General features: G+C 44.7%; 1 protein-coding gene across 3 annotated transcripts; it reads left to right on the plus strand.

Annotated features, from left to right (window-relative positions):
• The first annotated feature begins 427 nt into the window (after positions 1–427).
• Positions 428–21,486, plus strand: phf3 (PHD finger protein 3). 3 transcript variants are annotated; one of them, XM_064958766.1, is made up of 19 exons: positions 428–640; positions 1,302–1,386; positions 1,730–1,992; positions 2,152–2,286; positions 3,057–4,431; positions 4,653–4,800; positions 4,985–5,128; positions 5,718–5,772; positions 5,983–6,106; positions 7,154–7,310; positions 7,555–7,671; positions 9,526–9,654; positions 11,751–11,907; positions 12,112–12,397; positions 14,368–14,515; positions 14,738–14,827; positions 15,282–15,477; positions 18,593–19,000; positions 19,142–21,486. In XM_064958766.1, exons 3-19 carry the CDS (start codon positions 1,755–1,757, stop codon positions 20,584–20,586), a joined length of 5,352 nt encoding a protein of 1,783 aa, XP_064814838.1. In that variant the 5' UTR covers positions 428–640; positions 1,302–1,386; positions 1,730–1,754; the 3' UTR covers positions 20,587–21,486. The 3 variants fall into 3 exon arrangements, with proteins under 3 accessions (XP_064814838.1, XP_064814840.1, XP_064814839.1); XM_064958767.1 differs by lacking the exon at positions 428–640 and adding an exon at positions 752–805; XM_064958768.1 differs by lacking the exon at positions 1,302–1,386.
• The last annotated feature ends 587 nt before the right edge of the window (positions 21,487–22,073 follow it).

Genomic DNA, 22,073 nt, shown 5'->3' on the forward strand with positions numbered 1-22,073 from the left:
CACGAGGCATGTGACACCAACGTCTCTTGCCCGAGTAGCCACTAAAATAACAATGAGACAGATATTTCACCAGATGTGTAAATGTGAAGCATCCGCTTGGCATTTCCAATCACTACCAACTATGGTGGAGAAAGGAAGCCCAGTGGCCGGCATTGAAAAAGATTTTGACCGATATTCTAGAAATGTTCTATTCGATTAAACATTTAAATACATTTTTCTGTTCCCAAAACTAGAATTTGTCAACTTTACACTCTGTCAATTTTTTTTTTTTAATCGCGTTGTTCAGAAGGAGTGCTCGGGCGAATTTAGTTTTTGTACACGCGCACTTCACAAAGTAGGCGTTCCCCAACGGAAATATGTAAATACATGCAGGAACGAGCAAATGGGATCTTCCTCGCTCGTTCTTGTCTCTGCCCCTCCTCCTTGCTTGTTCTGTCCACTATGACTCATGAGCTCCCATTGGAAACGACACGCGGTGGTCTATCTTGGGTTAGTTATTAAAATCTTCGGAGTAGCTTGCAGGAGGCAGTGGCGAATGGCGGCGGTGCGCAGCGAGGAAGTGGCGGGGATTTAGCTAAAACACTGTGTAAAGCTACTAGAATCGCTCCGGAATGCAGTGGCGTTGACACAGTAGAGGAGTGTAAGTGCCATTATACACGAATGTCGCTGTGAATATTGAAACGTCCTCAGTGGAGGCGTCCAATGAGACGAATTAGGGGGCGTGATCAGTGGTGCTAGGTAGCTGCAGGCTACAAACAAACTCGCGGCCTATCATGTTCCTCGCTGCTGGATGACTAACTAATATGTACATTTGCTAGCTTCCCTATTTGTTTTTAAACGAGACTATTTGTATAAGCTATGATTTGTTGTGCATGCTTAACTAACTACGTGTATTCTGTAGTTGTACGACCAAGTAGTTAAATATTTTGTTATGGGAATGGTGCAAGGAAAGCTTATCATGTCGCTGTCAGGCCTGCACTAGTTTGTTTGCCAGCTAGCTAAGTTAGCTACAGTAACTGGTTAGCTGCAGTTACAGGACTAGCCTAGCTAACTTTACAACGAAGGCTGCCATTCATATGGCACATGCATCCATTGGTAGCATCAATTAGCTAACCATAAAGATTGAGTAGTTTTGGCGTAAATGCATACATGTATATCCTCGCCCTCAGTAAATTACGTTTAGGTACGCTAGCTAACTGGATTGTTATGCTAACTGGAAGTAGCTAGTTGCTAACGACCCCGAGCTAGTGCACCAGTCTGCATCTGATTCCTGCCACTCTGATGAAAGTTTTTGGTTTTAGACTCTTTCTAGATATCATAAACGGAGCTAAACACATTGTGTTTGCAGTCCTGTAATGAAGTTATCTGGAGCTGTCAGTCCTGACAGTAAGTATTAGTTAATCTCTCATTAATTTGCTAGCAACGCCATATAATATAGCAAGGTAGCCTGGCTGGCTAGCTAACTGATGTTCTTCTGAAATATTTATAATGGTAGTTAACTTTAGCTTGTTGTCAATGTTGCATTTGCCGCACGGGAACTGTTTTTAGAAATGTCATGAAAGTTAATGTACTAGCTATCTTGTCTACATGGCTGTTGACTCCTTCTGTATAGAGGACCTATTTGATATGGAGTGTCTGAAGATTGAAATAGATTGTTCTGAATCTGAGCCATCTCTGTTGTCTGTACTGTAGCCTATGTTATTAATACCCTATCCTCTTATCCCTGCAGAGCTGACAGGAAGGGAACAGCATTCATGGATGTAGTGGACACTTTCAACCATTTGATTCCCAGTGACCAGTTGGATGACTCCATGCTGATAGGGCAGAACTTGGAATGTGAAGCAAGTAATGACTTTGGAACAGGTGTCGACCAGCTGGGAGACTCACTGAGGAACATGCTTAGTGATAAAGATCCCATGTTTGGATCTGCAAGTTCACACTTCAATATCTTAGATAATGAAGACGCCAACTTCCAGATCGCCGAAGCAACAGGTATTTGTAGTGAGAATTACTTTTGTACGACTTCAATTGAAAGTACAAGCCATGTCGACGGGTGTTTATAGAAACCACTATTTGTAACTACTGATGTTTGTTAATGCTTCTAAAATAATTCTAAGTTATTATTTAATCTCTAATCTTCTCTTCCCCCAGTAGTTACAGATGTTGATGTTGGTGCAACAGAGGGTATCCTCGGTACCGCTGGTGGTGGGTTGGCTGGTACAGAGACTCCGCCAGTCAAACGGTCTGTTGGCAGACCCAGGAAATACGCATTAGGAGTTACCCCAGGTTAGCAACAATTCCATTTTACAATGGAGTGTATTTTATGTATATATTATTTTTGTGCTGTTATGTAGTGACAGGCAAGTGGTTGAAACAGTTTGAAGGGTTGGAGCGGGGAGACGGGCAGGTGGGAGAAGCAGTTTGAAGGGTTGGAGCGGGGAGACGGGCAGGTGGGAGAAGCAGTTTGAAGGGTTTTAGCGGGGAGACGGGCAGGTGGGAGAAGCAGTTTGAAGGGTTGGAGCGGGGAGACGGGCAGGTGGGAGAAGCAGTTTGAAGGGTTGGAGCGGGGAGACGGGCAGGTGGGAGAAGCAGTTTGAAGGGTTGGAGCGGGGAGACGGGCAGGTGGGAGAAGCAGTTTGAAGGGTTGGAGCGGGGAGACAGTTTGAAGGGTTGGAGGTGGGGCAGGTGGGAGAGCAAGTTTGAAGGGGGAGACGGGCAGGTGGGAGAAGCAGTTTGAAGGGTTGGAGCGGGGAGACGGGCAGGTGGGAGAAGCAGTTTGAAGGGATGGAGCGAGGCCTCTGGTGGAGAGAGGACTTTATGTCAATAGGACTACACCGGGAGCATTACTGTGATTAACACTAAATACAGCTATTATCATTGACAAGGTAGGACACGAAATACAAAGCCATGTGAATTCAAGCCCCCCCCCCACACACTTTCATTTTCCTAGTATGAAAAGTTGATGTTGTGTCTAGTTTAGAATTCACTTTGGTTGCCTTATTGCTTTGTTTTATATTGTCAAATGAGAAATGTCAGAGTGTGACTTTAAATTCCAGAGCGAAGTGCAGGCAGAGGGTCTTCAAACAACAAAAAGCCCCCGGGAAAACCTGGGAGACCTAGAAAGAAGTCCACTCTGAGTGACAAGATCACTACTGCTGATGATTTAAGGAGAGAGCTTCACCTGGGTGGCGGCAGGGTGAATATCAACGACCTTGACTTGGGCTCGTCGATGAACCCTGTCGTTGTGTTACAGAGGTTGACGGTCACATTCGGGGGTTTCAAAATCGAGCTTCTCCCGGGACCCTCCTTTACCGCTTTCACATCAGCTGAAACCACTGACGAATGTTATGAGGATGGCTCGCTGTACGGTGAAGGGATGGAATACACTATGGTACAAGAGGAACCGTTACACATACAGAATCCCACTGCAGGGAGTGGAGGGGGCGTGGGTGCTGCTCAGCTCTTCGTGAAGTACTGTGCTGACGACTTGCCCCTGGGGCTAGGACCTTACGTCAACCCCAATGACGTTCAGGCCTCCAACGGGGCGCTTCCAGGTAGTCCTTGCTTGGTCGAGACCAAACTCGACCACAGTGATTCTCAGAAGCATGATCCATCGGGGGAGAGGAAAGATGCCAGCATCAAGAAAGCAGCGCAGCAGCACCTGCCAAACAGCAAAGTTCCTACCACTGATAATCCAGCCAAAAAGCAGCAGCCTAAGCTGAAACCGTCAGCACTGTCCTCCGCTAAGAACAAGCACCTGTTAGCTGGTAAGGGGCCCAAAGGAACCCAACAGCACCCCCTGGGGAGGAGGCTCCACCAGAGAGGCAACATGCACAAGATGGACGAAATGAAAGCCAAACAAGTCATCGTGTCCTTGAAAAGGCGAGGTGAATTCAACCCAGCTCAACCCGGCCCTAAGATTCGGAGGACGCACGACGGGCGTCCTGTGAAACTAAAGCAGAGATTACCTGACGTGGGCCGCGGCGGGCTGGTCAAAAAACCACTGCCGTCTGGAAAGCGTCCTCCTGGTATGTCGCCCGGAACGACGATTACAACCAAACCGTCTAACTCTCACGTGGCCGACACCCAACCACAACCCCAGTTTGGCTGGACACCATGTAAACGTGCCAATCCTCAGAAGGAGACATCGGAGGAGGAGAAGGAGGAGGAGCAAGACGAGCCTAAAGTGAAGAAGCCAGACAAGTGTCTTCAGAAACAGAGAAGCAGGAACGTCAGCAGAAGCATCTCCGTGGAGGAACCACAGCTCTTCATCCCCGACAACGCTCCTGCCGTCGTGAAGAAGGAAACCAGTGAAGAAGAACAGGCGAAAGAATCTGGGAAGGGACCAGAAAAGGAACCTGCAAATAGTGAGACCGTTGTGTGGGATCCAAACAAGAACTGTGGATTGTGCAATAAGCCACATAGTAACAAGTAAGAATTTTGTTCTTTGCACCAAAGTGATTAGAGTTGAATATACAATGTAGTACTTAAGCAACATTGTAAACCTGTTATTACTAAGTTGTTACATCTTAGGCTAAATTACCACAATGAACAAGTAGAATATTCCCAGGGAAGTGAGCTTGTGTTCTTCTAAACAGGTTTGTTTTGTGCATCCGTGTCTGTTTATCCGTCTGTGCTTTTGTTCTGTTCAGGTTCATGGTGGGCTGTGGGCACTGTGATGACTGGTTCCATGGGGACTGTGTTGGTCTGGACCTGGCCAAGGTGAAGCAGATGGAAGGGGGGGACCAGGAGTATGTCTGTCTACAGTGCTGTACCAAGGACCAGTACACCACCACCAAGGTCTGTTCATCGATTTCTACTGCACTAGGAATAGGTTTAGATCTTAATGGAGAAGGGAGTGTGTTTCTCTGAAGTGCTGCAAGGTCAATGGATTGATTTTTAAGTTGCACTATCTCAAAGTTTATTTTAACTTGTGGTTAAATATATTACTAACATTTCATGTTATTTATCTTCTTCTCCTTAGGAGCCAGGCGGTGCTGTGCAAGGGGAGGCCAGGGCAGAGGGACAGCAGAAGCCCTCTGAGACCCAGGACAACAAGATGGCCGCAAAGCAGAAACAGCCGTCCCCACATCCTGTCACCTCCGGGGGAGTCAGGCCCTTCAGAAAGGTAAGGTTCACTCTGCTAGTAGCCTGCAATGTATGCTTTAATTATCATTCATTTTTTTGTCAATTTAATGTAGGCCTGAATACCGGATTAGAATATTAATCTTAAATGGAGCTGTAACATTGGATTACCATCGGGTCAGTGCATATTTATGATCTTAAAGCCTATGAGAAGAGATTGGATGATAAACCTTTATATGCATATTATCTGTTGTCAAAATCTTAAATTCAACACCTAAATGTTTTAGACGCGTAGTCTTCAAGCTCTACCATTGACTAAATGTAGTGGTGCAGGTTTTGTCCTCAGTTTATTCAGCTGATATGTATGAAAGCCAGTGTTGGCACTACTCAACGGCTGGTTGACCTCTTTTCACTTCCTCTTTATTCCCTGCATGTGTACACATGGATGGAAGAGTGTTAGGTTACCACGGTGATTCTATTCAACGTCTGTCTTGAGGACATTTTTAAAATGGTGGTTATGTTTTCAGCACCACGATGCCCTGCAAGAAACAAGAAAAACAAACATTTTAAATACAATTGAATTTGTAAGATCATTTAGAATCTCACTGAGGCTGTGTCTCACTCTGTAACAGGACTCTGTGGAAAGAAGACAGTCGACTGAGGTCAAAGATTCTACACAGAAATCAGGTGTGTTGTGTGCTTCTACATTCTGCTGTCCATGTCCCTCACAGGAGTCGTGCTCAGTCGGCATGAAACTGTAAAACGGGAGGGAATATATGAATTTGTCCAATAAGAAACGCTTGTTTTCAATTGGAAGAAAAAACAAACATTTTAAAATGTTGTACTACAAGGTGCCCTAATGAACATGCCCTACTCTCTGTGGCTGTGTCCCGTTAGGAGTGTCAGTCAAACAGGAGACCAAGAGGCCCAAGGTGTCGTCTCCCTCCTCTAAGAAACCGGTGTCTGTTGACCAGATCAGACGGAGCGTCCGTGACGCCCTGAAGGACATCCTCCTGAAGAGGTCATTAAACATGTTATAACAGTAACTTAACAACACTAATAACCATTATAACAGTCTGATGATGCACTGCATGGCCAAATGTATGTGGACACCTGCTTGTCGAACATCTCATTTAAAATCATGGTCATTAATGTGGAGTTGGGCCCCCCCTTTGCTGCTGTAACAGCCTCCACTCTTCTGGGAAGGCTTTCCACTAGATGTTGTAACATTGCTACAGGGACTCTCTTCCATTCAGCCACAAAAGCTTTAGTGAGGTCGGGCACTGATGTTGGGCGACTAGGCCTGGCTCACTGTCGGCGTTCCAATTCATCCCAAAGTTGTTCGATGGATTTGAGGTCAGGGCTCTGTGCAGGCTAGTCATGTTCTACCACACTGATCTCGACAAACCATTTGTGTATGGACCTCACTTTGCACGGGTTCATTGTAATGCTGAAACAGGAAAGGGCCTTCCCCAAACTGTTGCCACAAATTTGGAAGCACAGAATCGTCTAGAATGTCATTGTATGCTGTAGTGCTCGGCCATGGAAACTCATTTCATGAAGCTCCCGACGAACAGTTCTTGTGCTGACGTTGCTTCCAGAGGCAGTTTGTAACTTGGTAGTGATTGTTGCATCCGAGGACACGATTTTTACACGCTACGCGCTTCAGCCCTCGGCGGTCCAATTCTGTGAGCTTGTGTGGTCTTTGACTTTGCAGCTGAGCCGTTGTTGCTCCTAGACGTTTCCACTTCACAATAACCACACGTACAGTTGACCGGGGGCAGCTCTAGCTGGGCAGAACTTTGACGGACTTGTTGAAAAGGTGGCGTCCTATGACGGTCCCATGTTGAAGGTCACTGAGCTCTTCAGTAAGGCCATTCTGCTGCCAGTGTTTTCCTGTGGAGATTGCATGGCTGTCAGCAACAGGTTTGGCAGAAATGGCAGAATCTGTTAATTTGAAGGGGTGTCTACATACTTTTAGCCATGTAGTGTATCTGCCTGTAGAGAAGGGTGGTGATCCTCTATTTTCCTCCGGTGTAATCCTCTATTGTGCCCTACATTGTCTCAGGCTGAAGGAGTCTGATTTCCAGGCGTCACCAGAGAAGGCTGCTGAGGTGGCCAAGAAGACTGAGAGAGAGCTGTTTGCCTTCTACAGAGACACAGACTGCAAATACAAGAGCAAGTACCGGAGCTTGATGTTCAACCTCAAAGACACCAAAAACAATGTAAGTCGTTTATGTTAACAAATTTGAGGCAATGAATTCTCTTTGAGACAATACTGACTCTTTGATGCTGACATTTTATGGACATTATACTGGATTTTGTCCCAGCTTGTAGTAACTTGGTCTCGAAATGATATGCGTTTTGAACGTTAACTACATAAAACGTATATACAACGCAAACATGATCTAAAATACATTTTGATACCAGTTCATCAAGCTATGTGACTTTATAACTTGTGTATTTCAGGTGTTATTCAAGAGGGTTCTGAAAGGGGAGATTTCTCCTGGCACTTTGATAAGGATGAGTCCTGAGGAACTGGCCTCAAAAGAACTGGCTGCTTGGAGACAGAGAGAGAATCGACACGTAAGCAACACTAACACGCACTGCCCGTCTGTCCTCCACCTCCAACACTAAAACGCACTGCCTGTCTGTCCTCCACCTCCAACACTAAAACACACTGCCTGTCTGTCCTCCACCTCCAACACTAAAACGCACTGCCTGTCTGTCCTCCACCTCCAACACTAAAACACACTGCCTGTCTGTCCTCCTCCTCCAACACTAAAACACACTGCCTGTCTGTCCTCCACCTCCAACACTAAAACGCACTGCCTGCCTGTCCTCCTCCTCCAACACTAAAACGCACTGCCTGCCCTCTTCCAACACTAAAACGCACTGCCTGCCTGTCCTCCAACACTAAAACACACTGCCTGTCTGTCCTCCACCTCCAACACTAAAACACACTGACTGCCTGTCCTCCACCAATAAAACACACTGCCTGTCCTCCTCCAACACTAAAACACACTGCCTGTCTGTCCTCCTCCTCCAACACTAAAACACACTGCCTGTCTGTCCTCCACCTCCAACACTAAAACACACTGCCTGTCTGTCCTCCACCTCCAACACTAAAACACACTGACTGCCTGTCCTCCACCAATAAAACACACTGCCTGTCCTCTTCCAACACTAAAACACACTGCCTGTCCTCCTCCAACACTAAAACACACTGCCTGTCCTCCTCCAACACTAAAACACACTGCCTGTCCTCCTCCAGCACTAAAACACACTGCCTGTCCTCCTCCAACACTAAAACACACTGCCTGTCCTCCTCCAACACTAAAACACACTGCCTGTCCTCCTCCAACACTAAAACACACTGCCTGTCCTCCTCCAGCACTAAAACACACTGCCTGTCCTCCTCCAACACTAAAACACACTGCCTGCCTGTCCTCCTCCTCCAACACTAAAACACACTGCCTGCCTGTCCTCCTCCTCCAACACTCAAACACACTGCCTGCCTGTCCTCCTCCAACACTAAAACACACTGCCTGCCTGTCCTCCTCCTCCAACACTAAAACGCACTGCCTGCCTGTCCTCCTCCTCCAACACTAAAACGCACTGCCTGCCTGTCCTCCTCCTCCAACACTAAAACGCACTGCCTGCCTGTCCTCCTCCTCCAACACTAAAACGCACTGCCTGCCTGTCCTCCTCCTCCAACACTAAAACGCACTGCCTGCCTGTCCTCCTCCTCCAACACTAAAACGCACACTGCCTGCCTGTCCTCCTCCTCCAACACTAAAACGCACTGCCTGCCTGTCCTCCTCCTCCAACACTAAAACGCACTGCCTGCCTGTCCTCCTCCTCCAACACTAAAACACACTGCCTGCCTGTCCTCCTCCTCCAACACTAAAACGCACTGCCTGCCTGTCCTCCTCCTCCAACACTAAAACGCACTGCCTGCCTGTCCTCCTCCAACACTAAAACGCACTGCCTGCCTGTCCTCCTCCAACAACACTAAAACGCACTGCCTGCCTGTCCTCCTCCTCCAAAGTATTTGACTAGTTCTCTAAGGACAGGTTTCCCACACAGATTAATCTTAATTCTGGACTAAATAGGACTCTCAGTGGAGATCCCCTATTGAGTATGTTTTTATTCCATGACCAGGCTTCATCTATGTCTGGTGAAGCTGCCCTAAAAACACTGTGTAGAAACGGCTTTGTAGAATGAATGTAGCTTACCTCATTGGTTCATCACACCTCCCTGTAAGTTAAACTGAGTCATCATACCAAATCATATTGATTTATTGTTGACAAGTTAAAACGGGTTGTGTGACCTGTACTATCAATGACCGTTTACCAAAATTGACTGTGATCATTGCTCTTTCTGTGTGAGATTCATTCACCAATATGTTCTTGTCGTTCCTCCCCCCCCCCTCCCCAGGCGATTGAGATGATTGAGAAGGAGCAGAGAGAGGCGGAGAGGCGACCCATCACCAAGATCACACACAAAGGAGAGATAGAGATTGAGAGCCAGGAGTCTGGGAAGGCACCAGAAGCCATAGAGCCCGAGGTAAGACACGGCTCATGTAAAGAAACACCACGCTTCTTGTTCAAGTGAGTTCTGCTCCTTTTTGATTTATTTTGGGTTCTAGAATAGTTGGTGGTCATAGGTAATGCTGTTACTGTGACCGTGTTACCACCACAGCTCTAGTCATAGTCCTTATAAATGTAGAAGCTGGGTTAATAAGGGACATGACCAGACAGGCCCACACACTGCAGATGTTCTGTTAACACCTTTATGGACCTCCTGGATTATTGGTTCTTCAGGATTTAGAGTTGAGCGTGTCCTCTTCCTAAGAAATAGTTCAGACCTTTGTTTAATCATTTCTGGGTGAATCTCAATTGTATTTACCCAAATTAACACACCCTGGTCTATCCTTGCCTCCTCCTTGACATTCCGGCCATTTTGAATCTCACCATACCCTCTCTGCTATGCAATCTGGTTTCAGAGCTGGTCATGGGTGCACCTCAGCCACGCTCAAGGTCCTAAACGATATCTTAACCGCCATCGATAAACATTACTGTGCAGCCATATTCATTGATCTGGCCAAGGCTTTCGACTCTGCCGATGAGGATGTGGTGATTGACAGACTCGACAGCCTTGGTTTCTCAAATGATTGTCTCGCCTGGTTCACCAACTACTTCTCTGATAGAGTTCAGTGTGTCAAATCGGAGGGTCTGCTGTCCGGACCTCTGGCAGTCTCTATGGGGGTGCCACGGGGTTCAATTGTTGGACCGACTCTCTTCTCTGTATACATCAATGATGTCGCTCTTGCTGCTGGTGAGTCTCTGATCCACCTCTACGCAGACGACACCATTCTGTATACTTCTGGCCCTTCTTTGGACACTGTGTTAACAACCCTCCAGGCAAGCTTCAATGCCATACAACTCTCCTTCCGTGGCCTCCAATTGCTCTTAAATACAAGTAAAACTAAATGCATGCTCTTCAACCGATCGCTACCTGCACCTGCCCGCCTGTCCAACATCACTACTCTGGACGGCTCTGACTTAGAATATGTGGACAACTACAAATACCTAGGTGTCTGGTTAGACTGTAAACTCTCCTTCCAGACCCACATCAAACATCTCCAATCCAAAGTTAAATCTAGAATTGGCTTCCTATTTCGCAACAAAGCATCCTTCATTCATGGTGCCAAACATACCCTCGTAAAACTGACCATCCTACCAATCCTCTACTTCGGCGACATCATTTACAAAATAGCCTCCAACACCCTACTCAACAAATTGGATGCAGTCTATCACAGTGCAATCTGTTTTGTCACCAAAGCCCCATATACTACCCACCATTGCGACCTGTACGCTCTCGTTGGCTGGCCCACACTTCATACTCGTCGCCAAACCCACTGGCTCCATGTCATCTACAAGACCCTGCTAGGTAAAGTCCCCCCTTATCTCAGCTCGCTGGTCACCATAGAATCTCCCACCTGTAGCACGCACTCCAGCAGGTATATCTCTCTAGTCACCCCCAAAACCAATTATTTCTTTGGCCGCCTCTCCTTCCAGTTCTCTGCTGCCAATGACTGGAACGAACTACAAAAATCTCTGAAACTGGAAACGCTCATCTCCCTCACTAGCTTTACTGCACCTGTACATAGCCCACCTATAATTTAGCCCAAACAACTACCTCTTTCCCTACTGTATTTATTTATTTTGCTCCTTTGCACCCCATTATTTTTATTTCTACTTTGCACATTCTTCCACTGCAAATCTACCATTCCAGTGTTTTACTTGCTATATTGTATTTACTTTGCCACCATGGCCTTTTTTTGCCTTTACCTCCCTTATCTCACCTCATTTGCTCACATCGTATATAGACTTATTTCTACTGTATTATTGACTGTATGTTTGTTTTTACTCCATGTGTAACTCTGTGTCGTTGTATGTGTCGAACTGCTTTGCTTTATCCTGGCCAGGTCGCAATTGTAAATGAGAACTTGTTCTCAACTTGCCTACCTGGTTAAATAAAGGTGAAATTAATAGAAAAACATGCATCGGAGAGGACAATGAGGAATCAAGGAAATACTATTTATCCTGTGTCCATACATTTCTTATGAACTCTCACTGTTGTTGTTTGAACTCTTCCAGCCAGAGCCTGTGGCTGTTTCCAAAGTGACAGAGGAGCCAGTGGAAGTTCCCCAAGAGAAGACGTTGTCGTCAACAACCGAGGGCGTCAATATTTTCCAAGATACAACCAGTCTGCATAAGACTCACCTGTTTGACCTCAACTGTAAGATCTGCACAGGTAGGCCCTGATTCTGTTCTTTCAGTTTCTGCTTTTATCTTGAAGGATAGTGGAAGTACTATAGATATGTGTTTAGAGGGGAGATGGATTAGGAGGAGAAAAGGTGAACATGCCAAATGAGCCCTACAAACTCAGGATTGTGGCTTTAAGTCAAGTCTTACCAGTGGTTTTGTATTGGACTAAATGGGATTGTAATTTGTGAAGGACGTATGGCTCCACCTGTGGAGGAGGCTCCTACCAAAGTGGTGAAAGTGGCCACTAGTGTAGTGAGGAGACGGTCTGCTACCAGCACTACAGAGGCATTGACCAAGAACACACAGTCTACTACCTCCAGCACTACAGAGGGACAGACCACGAACACACCGTCCGCCACCACTACCTCTACAGAGGGAGAGACACCCTCCTCATCTGCTAAGGACGACGACCTTCACCTCAAAGTCCTAGAGGAGAGCCTCCTCAGCGCCAAAACCTTCTCCAACTACAAGGGGAGGTATTTGGATCAATCAGTCAATTACCCAGAACAGTCAGTCAGTCACCCCTGTTTACATCCGCAAATGTTAGTCATTTTCCAGGAACACGGCCTACAACCCAAATAGAAGGCAAAGCACAGTGGCCATATTGTACTTCATCATTCTCGTCCTTGTGATAGAATCAAAGGCTATCAATGTAATTGTCATACAAAGTAAAGTGGTGTTGAGTTAGTTACACGGCCATTCTAAATGTATTTAGAAAATGTACTGTACCAGTCAGGTTTGGACAAACCTACTCCTTCCAGGGTTTCACTTTTATTTTCTACATTGTATAATAATAGTGAAGACATCAAACTATGTAATAACACATGGAATGATGTTATAACCAAAAAAGGTGATTAATCAAAATAGATTTGAGATTCTTCAAAGTAGCCACCCTTTGCCTTGACGACAGCTCTGCACACTCTTGGCATTCTCTCAACCAGCTTCACCTTTTGAATGCTTTTCCAACAGTCTTGAAGGAGTTCCCACATATGCTGAGCACTTGTTGGCTACTTTTCCTTAACTCTGCGGTCCAACTCATCCTGTGGTGCGACAGGTAGAGAGTTGGGCCAGTAACCAAAGCGTTTTTGGATTGAGTCCCCGAGCTGACAAGGTTAAAAATCTGTCGTTCTGCCCCTGAACTTGGCAGTTAACCCACTGTTCCATCATTGTAAATAAGACTTTGTTCTTAACTGACTTGCCTAGTTAAATTTAAAAAAAATCCCAAACCATCTCAATTGGGTTGAGGTCGGGTGATTGTGGAGGCCAGATCATCTGATGCAGCACTCCATCACTCTCCTTCTTGGTCAAATAGCCCTTACACAGCCTGGAGATGTGTTGGGTCATTGTCCTGTTGAAAAACAAATGATCGCCCCACTAAGCACAAACCAGATGGGATGGTGTGTCGCTGCAGAATGCTGTGGTGGCCATGCTGGTTAAGTGTGCCTTGAATTCTAAATAAGTCGCTGACTGTGTCACCAGCAAAGCACCCCCCACACCATAACACCACCTCCATGCTTCACAGTAGGAACCACACATGCGGAGATAATCCGTTCACCGACTCTGCGTCTCACAAAGACATGGCGGTTGAAACCAAACATCTCAAATTTGGACTCATCAGACCAAAGGACTAGTGTCCATTTAGTAGTGGTTTCTTTGCAGCAATTCGACCATGAAGGCTTGATTCACACAGTCGATGTGTCTGTTACATGAACTCTGTGAAGCATTTATTTGGGCTGCAATCTGAGGCTGGTAGCTCTAATGAGCTTATCCTCTGTAGCAGAGGTAACTCGGGGTCTTCCTGTCCTTTGTCCTCATGAGAGCCAGTTTCATCATAGCGCTTGATGGTTTTTGTAACTGCACTTGAAGAAAAGTTCTTGAAATGTTCTGGATTGATTGACCTTAAAGTCATGATGGACTGTCGTTTCTCTTTGCATATTTGAGCTTTTCTTGCCAGAATATGGACTTGGTCTTTTACCAAATAGGGCTATCTTCTGTATACCCCCCTACCTTGTCACAATACAACTGATTGGCTCAATTGCATTAAGATGGAAAGAAATTAGACCAATTCACTTTTAACAAGGCACACCTGTTAATTGAAATTCATTCCAGGTGACTGACTACTTGATGAAGCTGGTTGAGAGAATGCCAAGAGGGTGCAAAGCTGTCATCAAGGAAGAGGGTGGCTGCTTTGAATATATTTTGATTTGTTTAATACTTTTTTTGTTTGGTGACTACATGATTCCATGTGTTATTTCATAGTTTTGATGTCTTTACTATTATTCTACAATGTAGAAAATGGCACAAATAAAGAATTCCTTGAATGAGTAGGTGTGTCCTAACTTTTGACTGGTACTGTTTATTATTATTATTATTATTATTAAATGACCAATAAAGCAGAATTAAGTGCAGGGTTATTCTAAAGTTGTTTTGTATTCCTGGCCTCCAGGTCAGTGTCTATGAGTGGCAGAGATGGCGAGGCTTCCTTCCTGTCCAACCTGCAGCCTCTATGGAGAGGGCTTGTCAACATGCCTGCTGTGGCCAAGCTCCTCACTAAAGCCTTCCCTGTATCAGGTGTCCTGGACCACCTGACAGAGGTAAAACTGCACAAAGATATTTAAAAGTGCCTATAAATGTTTAGGAAGGTTTCCTTCCTCTCCAGCAACTGAGTTAGAAACATCCTTCCTATCTTTGTATTGATACACCATCTAAAGTGTCATTAATAACTTCACCATGCTCAATAGAATATGACACGTTTAAAAAAAAAATAAAATCAATTAATGGGATGAAATGCTGATGGTGATAATCCCTGTTATCAGGATCTGCCGGAGAGTTTCCAGATGGGTGGGAGGATCTCCCCACAGATCGTATGGGACTACCTGGACAAAATCAGAGCCACTGGAACAAAGGTACCTTCAAAGTGTAGGCCAACCTGCTTGAAATATGATCAATGAATTTAAACATCAGAAGTTGTCATAAAGAGCTTTTACAGTAACCTGGCCAAGACTCAAGATGGGCCAGTAGGATATACCAATATTATGCCATTTAGCAGATACTTTTATCCAAAGCGTAGTCGTGTGTGCACATATTTTACATATGGGTGACCCGGGCAGTAAAAGTATATTAATCTTTCCAAGACAATCTGTGCCTGAACTGGAGATGAATAGTAGCTATGTTTTGGGGTACAATGCAGAAAATGTAGTCTGAGATTTGTTTTTCTTGTACATGTTCCCTGACACTTAAGTCAATGATTGTAAATAGGAATTTATTAACTTTCCCACCTGGTTAAATACATGTATTAAATTAAAGGAACTGAGGAGTTAAATAGAGTTTCTTTCCTCCTTTATTTTGGTCTTTTTTCAGGAGGTGTGTTTGATTCGTTTCTCCCCTGAGACTGACGAGGATGAGATCCACTACACTCTGCTCTATGCCTACTTCAGTAGCCGTAAACGCTTCGGCGTGGTCGCCAACAACTTGAAACAAGTCAAAGACATGTATCTCATCCCCTTGGGTGCTATTGAGAAAGTCCCACACCAATTGGTTCCCTTTGATGGCCCAGGTAACAACCAACTACTCTCTACGTATATTGTGCGAATAGACTTTCATTGGCTAAAAGAGATCCTAATAAAAAATATATATATGTTGGATTAATCTGGTACTGGTTTCCTAGATCAAGCCTACTCCTAGACTGAAAAGCATGCTCAATTGTCTCTGTTCAAAGCTCTTTCTTGTCTGACTCCCACAATAGTATAATTAGTTGACGTTCAAGGGTAGATTTAAGTCAAATCTGTAACTCTGCCCCTTAGGAACTTTCACTGTCTTCTTGGTAAGCAACTCTAGATTATTGTCCTGCTGAAATGTGAATTAATCTCCCATTGTCTTGTGGAAAGCAGAGTGAACCAGGTTTTCCACTAGGATTTTACCTGTGCTTAGCTCATTACGTTTCTTTTTTATCCTGAAAAACTTCCCAGTCCTTAATGATTACAAGCATACCCATAACATGGCACAGCCACCACTATGCTTGAAAATACGGAGAGTGGTGTAATGTATTGGATTTGCCCCAAAATAACACTCAGTATTCAGGACAAAAAGTGAATTGCTTTACCACATTTTTGCAGTATTCTGTACAGGCTTCCTTTTCACTCTGTCAATTGAAATTAGTATTGTGGAGTAATTACAATGTTTATCCATTCTGTCGTGACGTGACTACCATTAATGCGATGACGGCTAGTCTTCAAATAACTACATGCCACGTTAAATTATTAGGCGATTCATTTCATCTGGGGCACCACAGGAAAAGTTTATTTAACAAGTTACCGTTTCCCGATTTAACCCAAGAATATCAGAATCACGATATACTATCCGTCATCCATGAATCATTTGCTCCTATTTCAGTCTCATTCTGGACGTCGTAATATCCTATAAATCTGCACAAGCCCTAGTCTCCATGATGAATCAGCTTAATTATTTACTAACTAATGAAATAATCACACAGAAATACAAACACACACGCACACAGTATAGTATTGAATACTGATTATTAACATGGTGCAATGAAAAGTCCCTAGTGGATTAACCCGATATGACGACTTGTTACACAATAGAAGGGATGGGGAAAGAGACAAAGGAATTCAACTACTGTACATACAGTTGAATAATACGGTCATCATAAATATGGATATTTAGCACCCTAACAACCATTCATTCGGATTTAGAAATGCAACACATATTTACGCTTGGATGTCTTTGTCGTCTCTCTTTTAAATCACCCAGTCCATTTTCTGGGAAGTCAGTCGACAGAATCTCTGGTTGTTTTAACCTCTCTGGGATATGTGGGACGGTAGCGTCCCACCTAACCAACATCCAGTGAAAATGCAGAGCGCCAAATTCAAATAAATTACTATAAAAATTAAACTTTGAAATCACACATTCAATATACCAAATTAAAGCTACACTTGTTGTGAATCCACCCAACGTGTCAGATTTCAAAAATGCTTTATGGTGAAAGCAAACGATGCTATTATTTGAGGATAGCACCCCAGTAAACAAAGAGCGAAACATATTTCAACCCTGCAGGCGCGACACAAAACGCAGAAATAAAAATATAATTCATGCCTTACGAGCTTCTTCTGTTGTCACTCCAATATGTCCCATAAACATCACAAATGGTCCTTTTTGTTCGATTAATTCCATCGATATATATCCAAAATGTCCATTTATTTGACGTGTTTGATCCAGAAAAACACCGGTTCCAACTTGCTCAACATGACGCTGACATAATGTCTGCTCACGATTACTGGGGAAAAAATTCTCATTTTAGAAGGCTGAAATCACGTAAGTTCCACAACATTCAGATGTAAATCTGATAACTGGGACATACATTTGTGGAGTTAACGTTATTTGGTTATACCATCCTTAATGATATCACAAAACAACAACTGATTTGACATGATTATTGTTTAAATAACCACGGACCATTCCAAATGTTTGGATTACAGAAATAGTTTCATTATCCAATTTGTTAAAGTTTTGGCCAAGTTTCTCTCTGTTCACATTAAAGTCACCATTGGCATGGTGAAATCCCTGAGCGGTTTCCTTCCTCTCCGGCAACTGAGTTAGGAAGGACGCCTGTATTTTTATTCATACACTATCCAAAGTGTAATTAATAACTTTACCAAGCTTAAACCATCTACCAACAGGTGCCCTTCTCTACGAGGCATTGGGAAACGTCCTTGGTCTTTTGAATCTGTTTGAAATTCACTGCTTGACTCAGGGACGTTACAGATAATTGTATGTGTGGGGTACAGAGATGAGGTAGTCATTCAAAAATCATGTTAAACACTATTGCACATAGTGAGTCCAGCCAACTTATTATGGGACTTGTTCAGCACATTTTTACTCTTGAACTTTTTTTTTTAGACTTGCCATAACAAGGGGTTGAATACTTGTTGACCCAAGACATTTCAGCTTTACATTGATTAATTTCTAAGCATTGTGAAAATCATACTTCCACTTTGACATCACGGGGTGTTGTGTGTATAGGCCAGTGACACAACAACATGTGGGGAAAGTCATGTGAATACATTCTGAAGGCCCTGGAGGTGCAGCTGTTTTATTTCTGTCTATTTAAGAACTAACGATGTGCTACCTTCTTTTTTGTAGCATTTCTGACAATGCTAACACCATCGAAGAGCGTTTTGAATAAATTCTTTCAAAAATATATATTTTGGTCAAATAAAAAAACTCCTTTTATGTAGAAATTATAATGGACTTATCTATTTTTAAATAACTGCCCTTTTTCTGGCCCGCGAATAGATTTAGACACATTGGTCCCTCAAATGTGCGGCCCTCGAGCCAAAAAGTTTGCCCATCCCTGCTCTAGCTAATAATCTGGGTCTGGGAAACCAACCCATGATGATTCATGACCCCATGAAGGAACATGTGCAATATCCTCACAATGTAAATCATGATGCTTTATTATCTAAAAACATTTACTTTGCCTACTTTTGTTATTAGGTTGTCTTAGTCCATTCAGAATATATTCTTATTTGGCAATCTAAATAATACATGGGTGTGGCCAACCAATGTTCCATTTATGAAATTTTGTTTTAATGTATTTTATGATTTTATTTCAATTTTAAACTGTGCTTTTCATCGGTGTTGCTCTTTAACAGGACTGGAAAACAACCGCCCCAACCTCCTGCTGGGTCTGATCATCCGCCAGAGGCCAAAACGGGACTTCCTGCCCGTCGACATCAACGAAACGGCCAGGTTCATACCGGAGAGCAAACCCGAGACAGCGACGACTACGGTTACTGTAAACAACAAAGAAGTTACCCGGGAGGAGGAGGAGAACTCTTACATCTCCTCTCTGTGCGCTTCAAGTACTAAAGAAAGGGACAGAGAAGAGATACCATTGCTGAACACCGCTGAGGAAGTGGTCACAGCAGAACAGTCGAGTACAGACATCTCTGAGAAAGCTGAAGGTGAAGATACTGAAGAGGGGTACCAACCACTACGTTTCCTTCCAGGGGTGTTGCGTAGTTGGGGCGGGGAGCTTCTGCCCCTGCCAGACTTCTCAGGTAAACCTAAACATAAAAGGCCTGTGCTCACTTCAACACCATTTGCAATTTGAAGCTTTGTTTACTTTTTACTTTTAACTCATAATAGCAACATGTCTTTGAACCACACCTTACGTTTCGGCTTGCTCCTTCCTTCCTCAGGTAACCCTCCACTGCTGGGTGATGATGGCCGAGAGCCCTCGGCTCCACAGACCTCCAAGGCTGACGGAGGAGCAGCAACCACTCCAGGAAGCTCCACCACTAAGAGTCCCAGCGCTGGTGCTCACAGACAGACTGGTTTTGTCATCAAGAAGAGGGAACCCAAAACGGTCAAAGCAGAGGAATCTGTGTCTTCCAGCTTGGCTGAAACATCTACCGCTAACAACAACGTGTTGGCGAAAGAGGAGGGTGTGGCTTACCGTGGCCCGTCGGTCTCTCTGAAAGACAAACCTCCAGACGTCTCGACAGAGTCGTTCCTGGCCAGCCTCTCCACGGATCCCAACACAGACGGCTCCTTAAACAAAGGAGATTCTGCGTTGTGCGAAAAGGACAAATCCAAAGAAGAGAAGACACCTACTCTCTTGTCTCCTACAGCCACGTCCAACGCTTCTGTCGAGGAAAGCGTCCCCACACCAAAACCCCTTCCGAGTGGAATCCTGAAGAAAAGCTCTGCGTATTCCAATATGACTGAAGAACCAACTGCTGTCCAATCAGCAGGATCACAGGATCACCCCCAACCTGTTCCTGTCCTGACCACCAGGAAGTATCGTCCTATGGCAGCTCAACACGGATACCCCTCCCACCACCACCAGACTGGCTACAGACGCCCACCTCCAGACCATGGCCCACTACAGGTTGGTCCCTATGGTCCCATCCCCCTCCAGCCTGGAGGACCTCCTGTAGACTACCAGTACCAGCCAGCACCACCTGTCCCCCCCTTCGGTAACACCGCACCGCCACCTTTCCAGCACCCGCCCCAGCTACCCACCAACTTCAGCTACCCTACTGGCCCCCCACCACCCATGATGTACCCGCCACCTCACGACCCACAGATGCATAATCATGCTGGAATAACACAGTGGGCTCAACCTGGTCCAGGTCCCACATCTCCCAACTCTTTCCCCGGGGGTCTACCGTTAGCTTACGGTGGTGACCCTCAGAGGTTTGCCTCCGCTGAATCGTCCAACCCGAACCTGCCCCCATCCGCCGCTGCCAAAGAGGACCAGAAGGGGGCAGCGGAGAGGACTCTGTACAGCAACCCCTGGGACAGGCAGCCCGGGTCGGGCCACAAGAAGGAGGACCGGGACCAGTACGGGAGACACCGGCACCACAGTGAGTCCCGTCACGGAGAGAAGAGCCGGAACCACAGCCAAGAGGGGGGAAAGAAACGGGATAGAAGCCGGAGCAGAGAGAGAGACCGGAGTAAAGACTCTTCTTCTCACCACAGAGGGAGCCGGCACCACTCTAAAGACGAGCGCCACGGTCACAGCGAGAGGAGGAAAGAACGTCACCATAGCGACGGTGACCACGGGAACCGTCACAAACACAGCAGGAGAGACTCTGATTATGAGAAATCGAGGAGAAGTTCCAAAGACAGTCACTCATGAGTTGTTTTGTACGACCCGCCCCGAGATGGTCGACCCTACAACAGTTTTAGTGGCATTGTCCCTTTTATATATATGTTCTTTTTAAAATACAGTAGAGGTCAACACTTTCAGTAGGATTATTAACACATTCTGAGATCTGCTTTCTTAAAAACCAACCGTTAAGGCTTTGAGGTGATATTTCAAGTTTTGAAAATCTCCAGTTTTTTAAAGTGTTAATTTGACTGTATATTTCTGCATGTCACATGGTGACTTGGTGCACTGAGCATTGTGCTCTGATATGGATCACAACCAGTGGTTAAAGGGATAGCTCAATGATTTGACATGTTTCCATACCTTTTAAAAGCAGTCTATGGACAAGGAGGCAGCAATGATTTGGGCATGATATTTAACACATGCTAAACTGACTTAGACAGGGAAATGATCCCAAAACGCTAATGTTGCTAATACTTAGTGTGGATTGTAGTCGTTCCCCTTGTCCATAGATTGTTTTCAGGCTAAAGAAACAAATCTTTTAATATGTAAAATCGCTGAACTATTCTTTGAATGTTTTCTATAGCATGAAACACAAAATAACAGGCATACCCAGATGGACTGTTGGGGTAGAGATGGAGGGGAAGTTCTGGCGACTTCAGCAGTTTGATATGAATTTAATACAGCGAAGAGAGAAACTAACTATTTTGAGTAGCAGAAAACAACAAAACATTTTAATTAAAGCAGCTTCTCTTATTCTGTTTTTTCCATTTTATTTTTTTAAATTGCTATACAGAAATAAATTGTTTTGTTTTTTCTATCGACAAATATTGTCTATGTACATTTTGGCTTGTCATGTACATTCGAAAATCAAGTGTGCCTTCTGCACCGTGTTCATGTACAGCTGGTAATAAAGGTGATCTTTTTATTGTTGAGAAGAAAGATGTCCTTTTTAGGAGAGGACTGTATATTCTAATCAGACTTACACTGAGTATACAAAACATGAAGAACACCTGCTCTTTCCATGACAGACTGACCAGGTGAAAGCTATGATCCTTTGAGTTTCTCTTCAATCAGTGTAGGAGACAGGTGAGACTTGTGTGTGTGCCATTTAGAGGGTAAATGGACAAGACTAAAGATTTGTGCCTTTGAATGGTGTATCAGGTGCCAGGCACACCAGTTTGTGTGTCAAGAACTGCAACGCTGCTGGGTTTTTCATGCTCAACAGTTTCCTGTGTGTATCAAATATGGTCCACCAGCCAAAGGACATCCAGCCACAACTGTGGGAATCATTGGAGTCCACATGGGCCAGTAGCCTTGTGGAGTCCATGCCCCAAAGAATGGAGGCTGTTCTGAGGGTAAAGGGGAGGGGAGCAACTCAATATTAGGAAGGTGTTCTTAATGTTTGGAATACTCAGGGTATAAACCATCTACTGAGGAGTTGGCAGTTTCAACAGAGTTGTGTTCATCAGGGCACACAATGGATAAAAGAAACAACACAAACGCTTATTAACATT

The sequence above is a fragment of the Oncorhynchus masou genome, unplaced genomic scaffold (genome assembly GCF_036934945.1).
Source record: "Oncorhynchus masou masou isolate Uvic2021 unplaced genomic scaffold, UVic_Omas_1.1 unplaced_scaffold_1345, whole genome shotgun sequence".
Classification (NCBI taxonomy): Eukaryota; Metazoa; Chordata; class Actinopteri; order Salmoniformes; family Salmonidae; genus Oncorhynchus; species Oncorhynchus masou.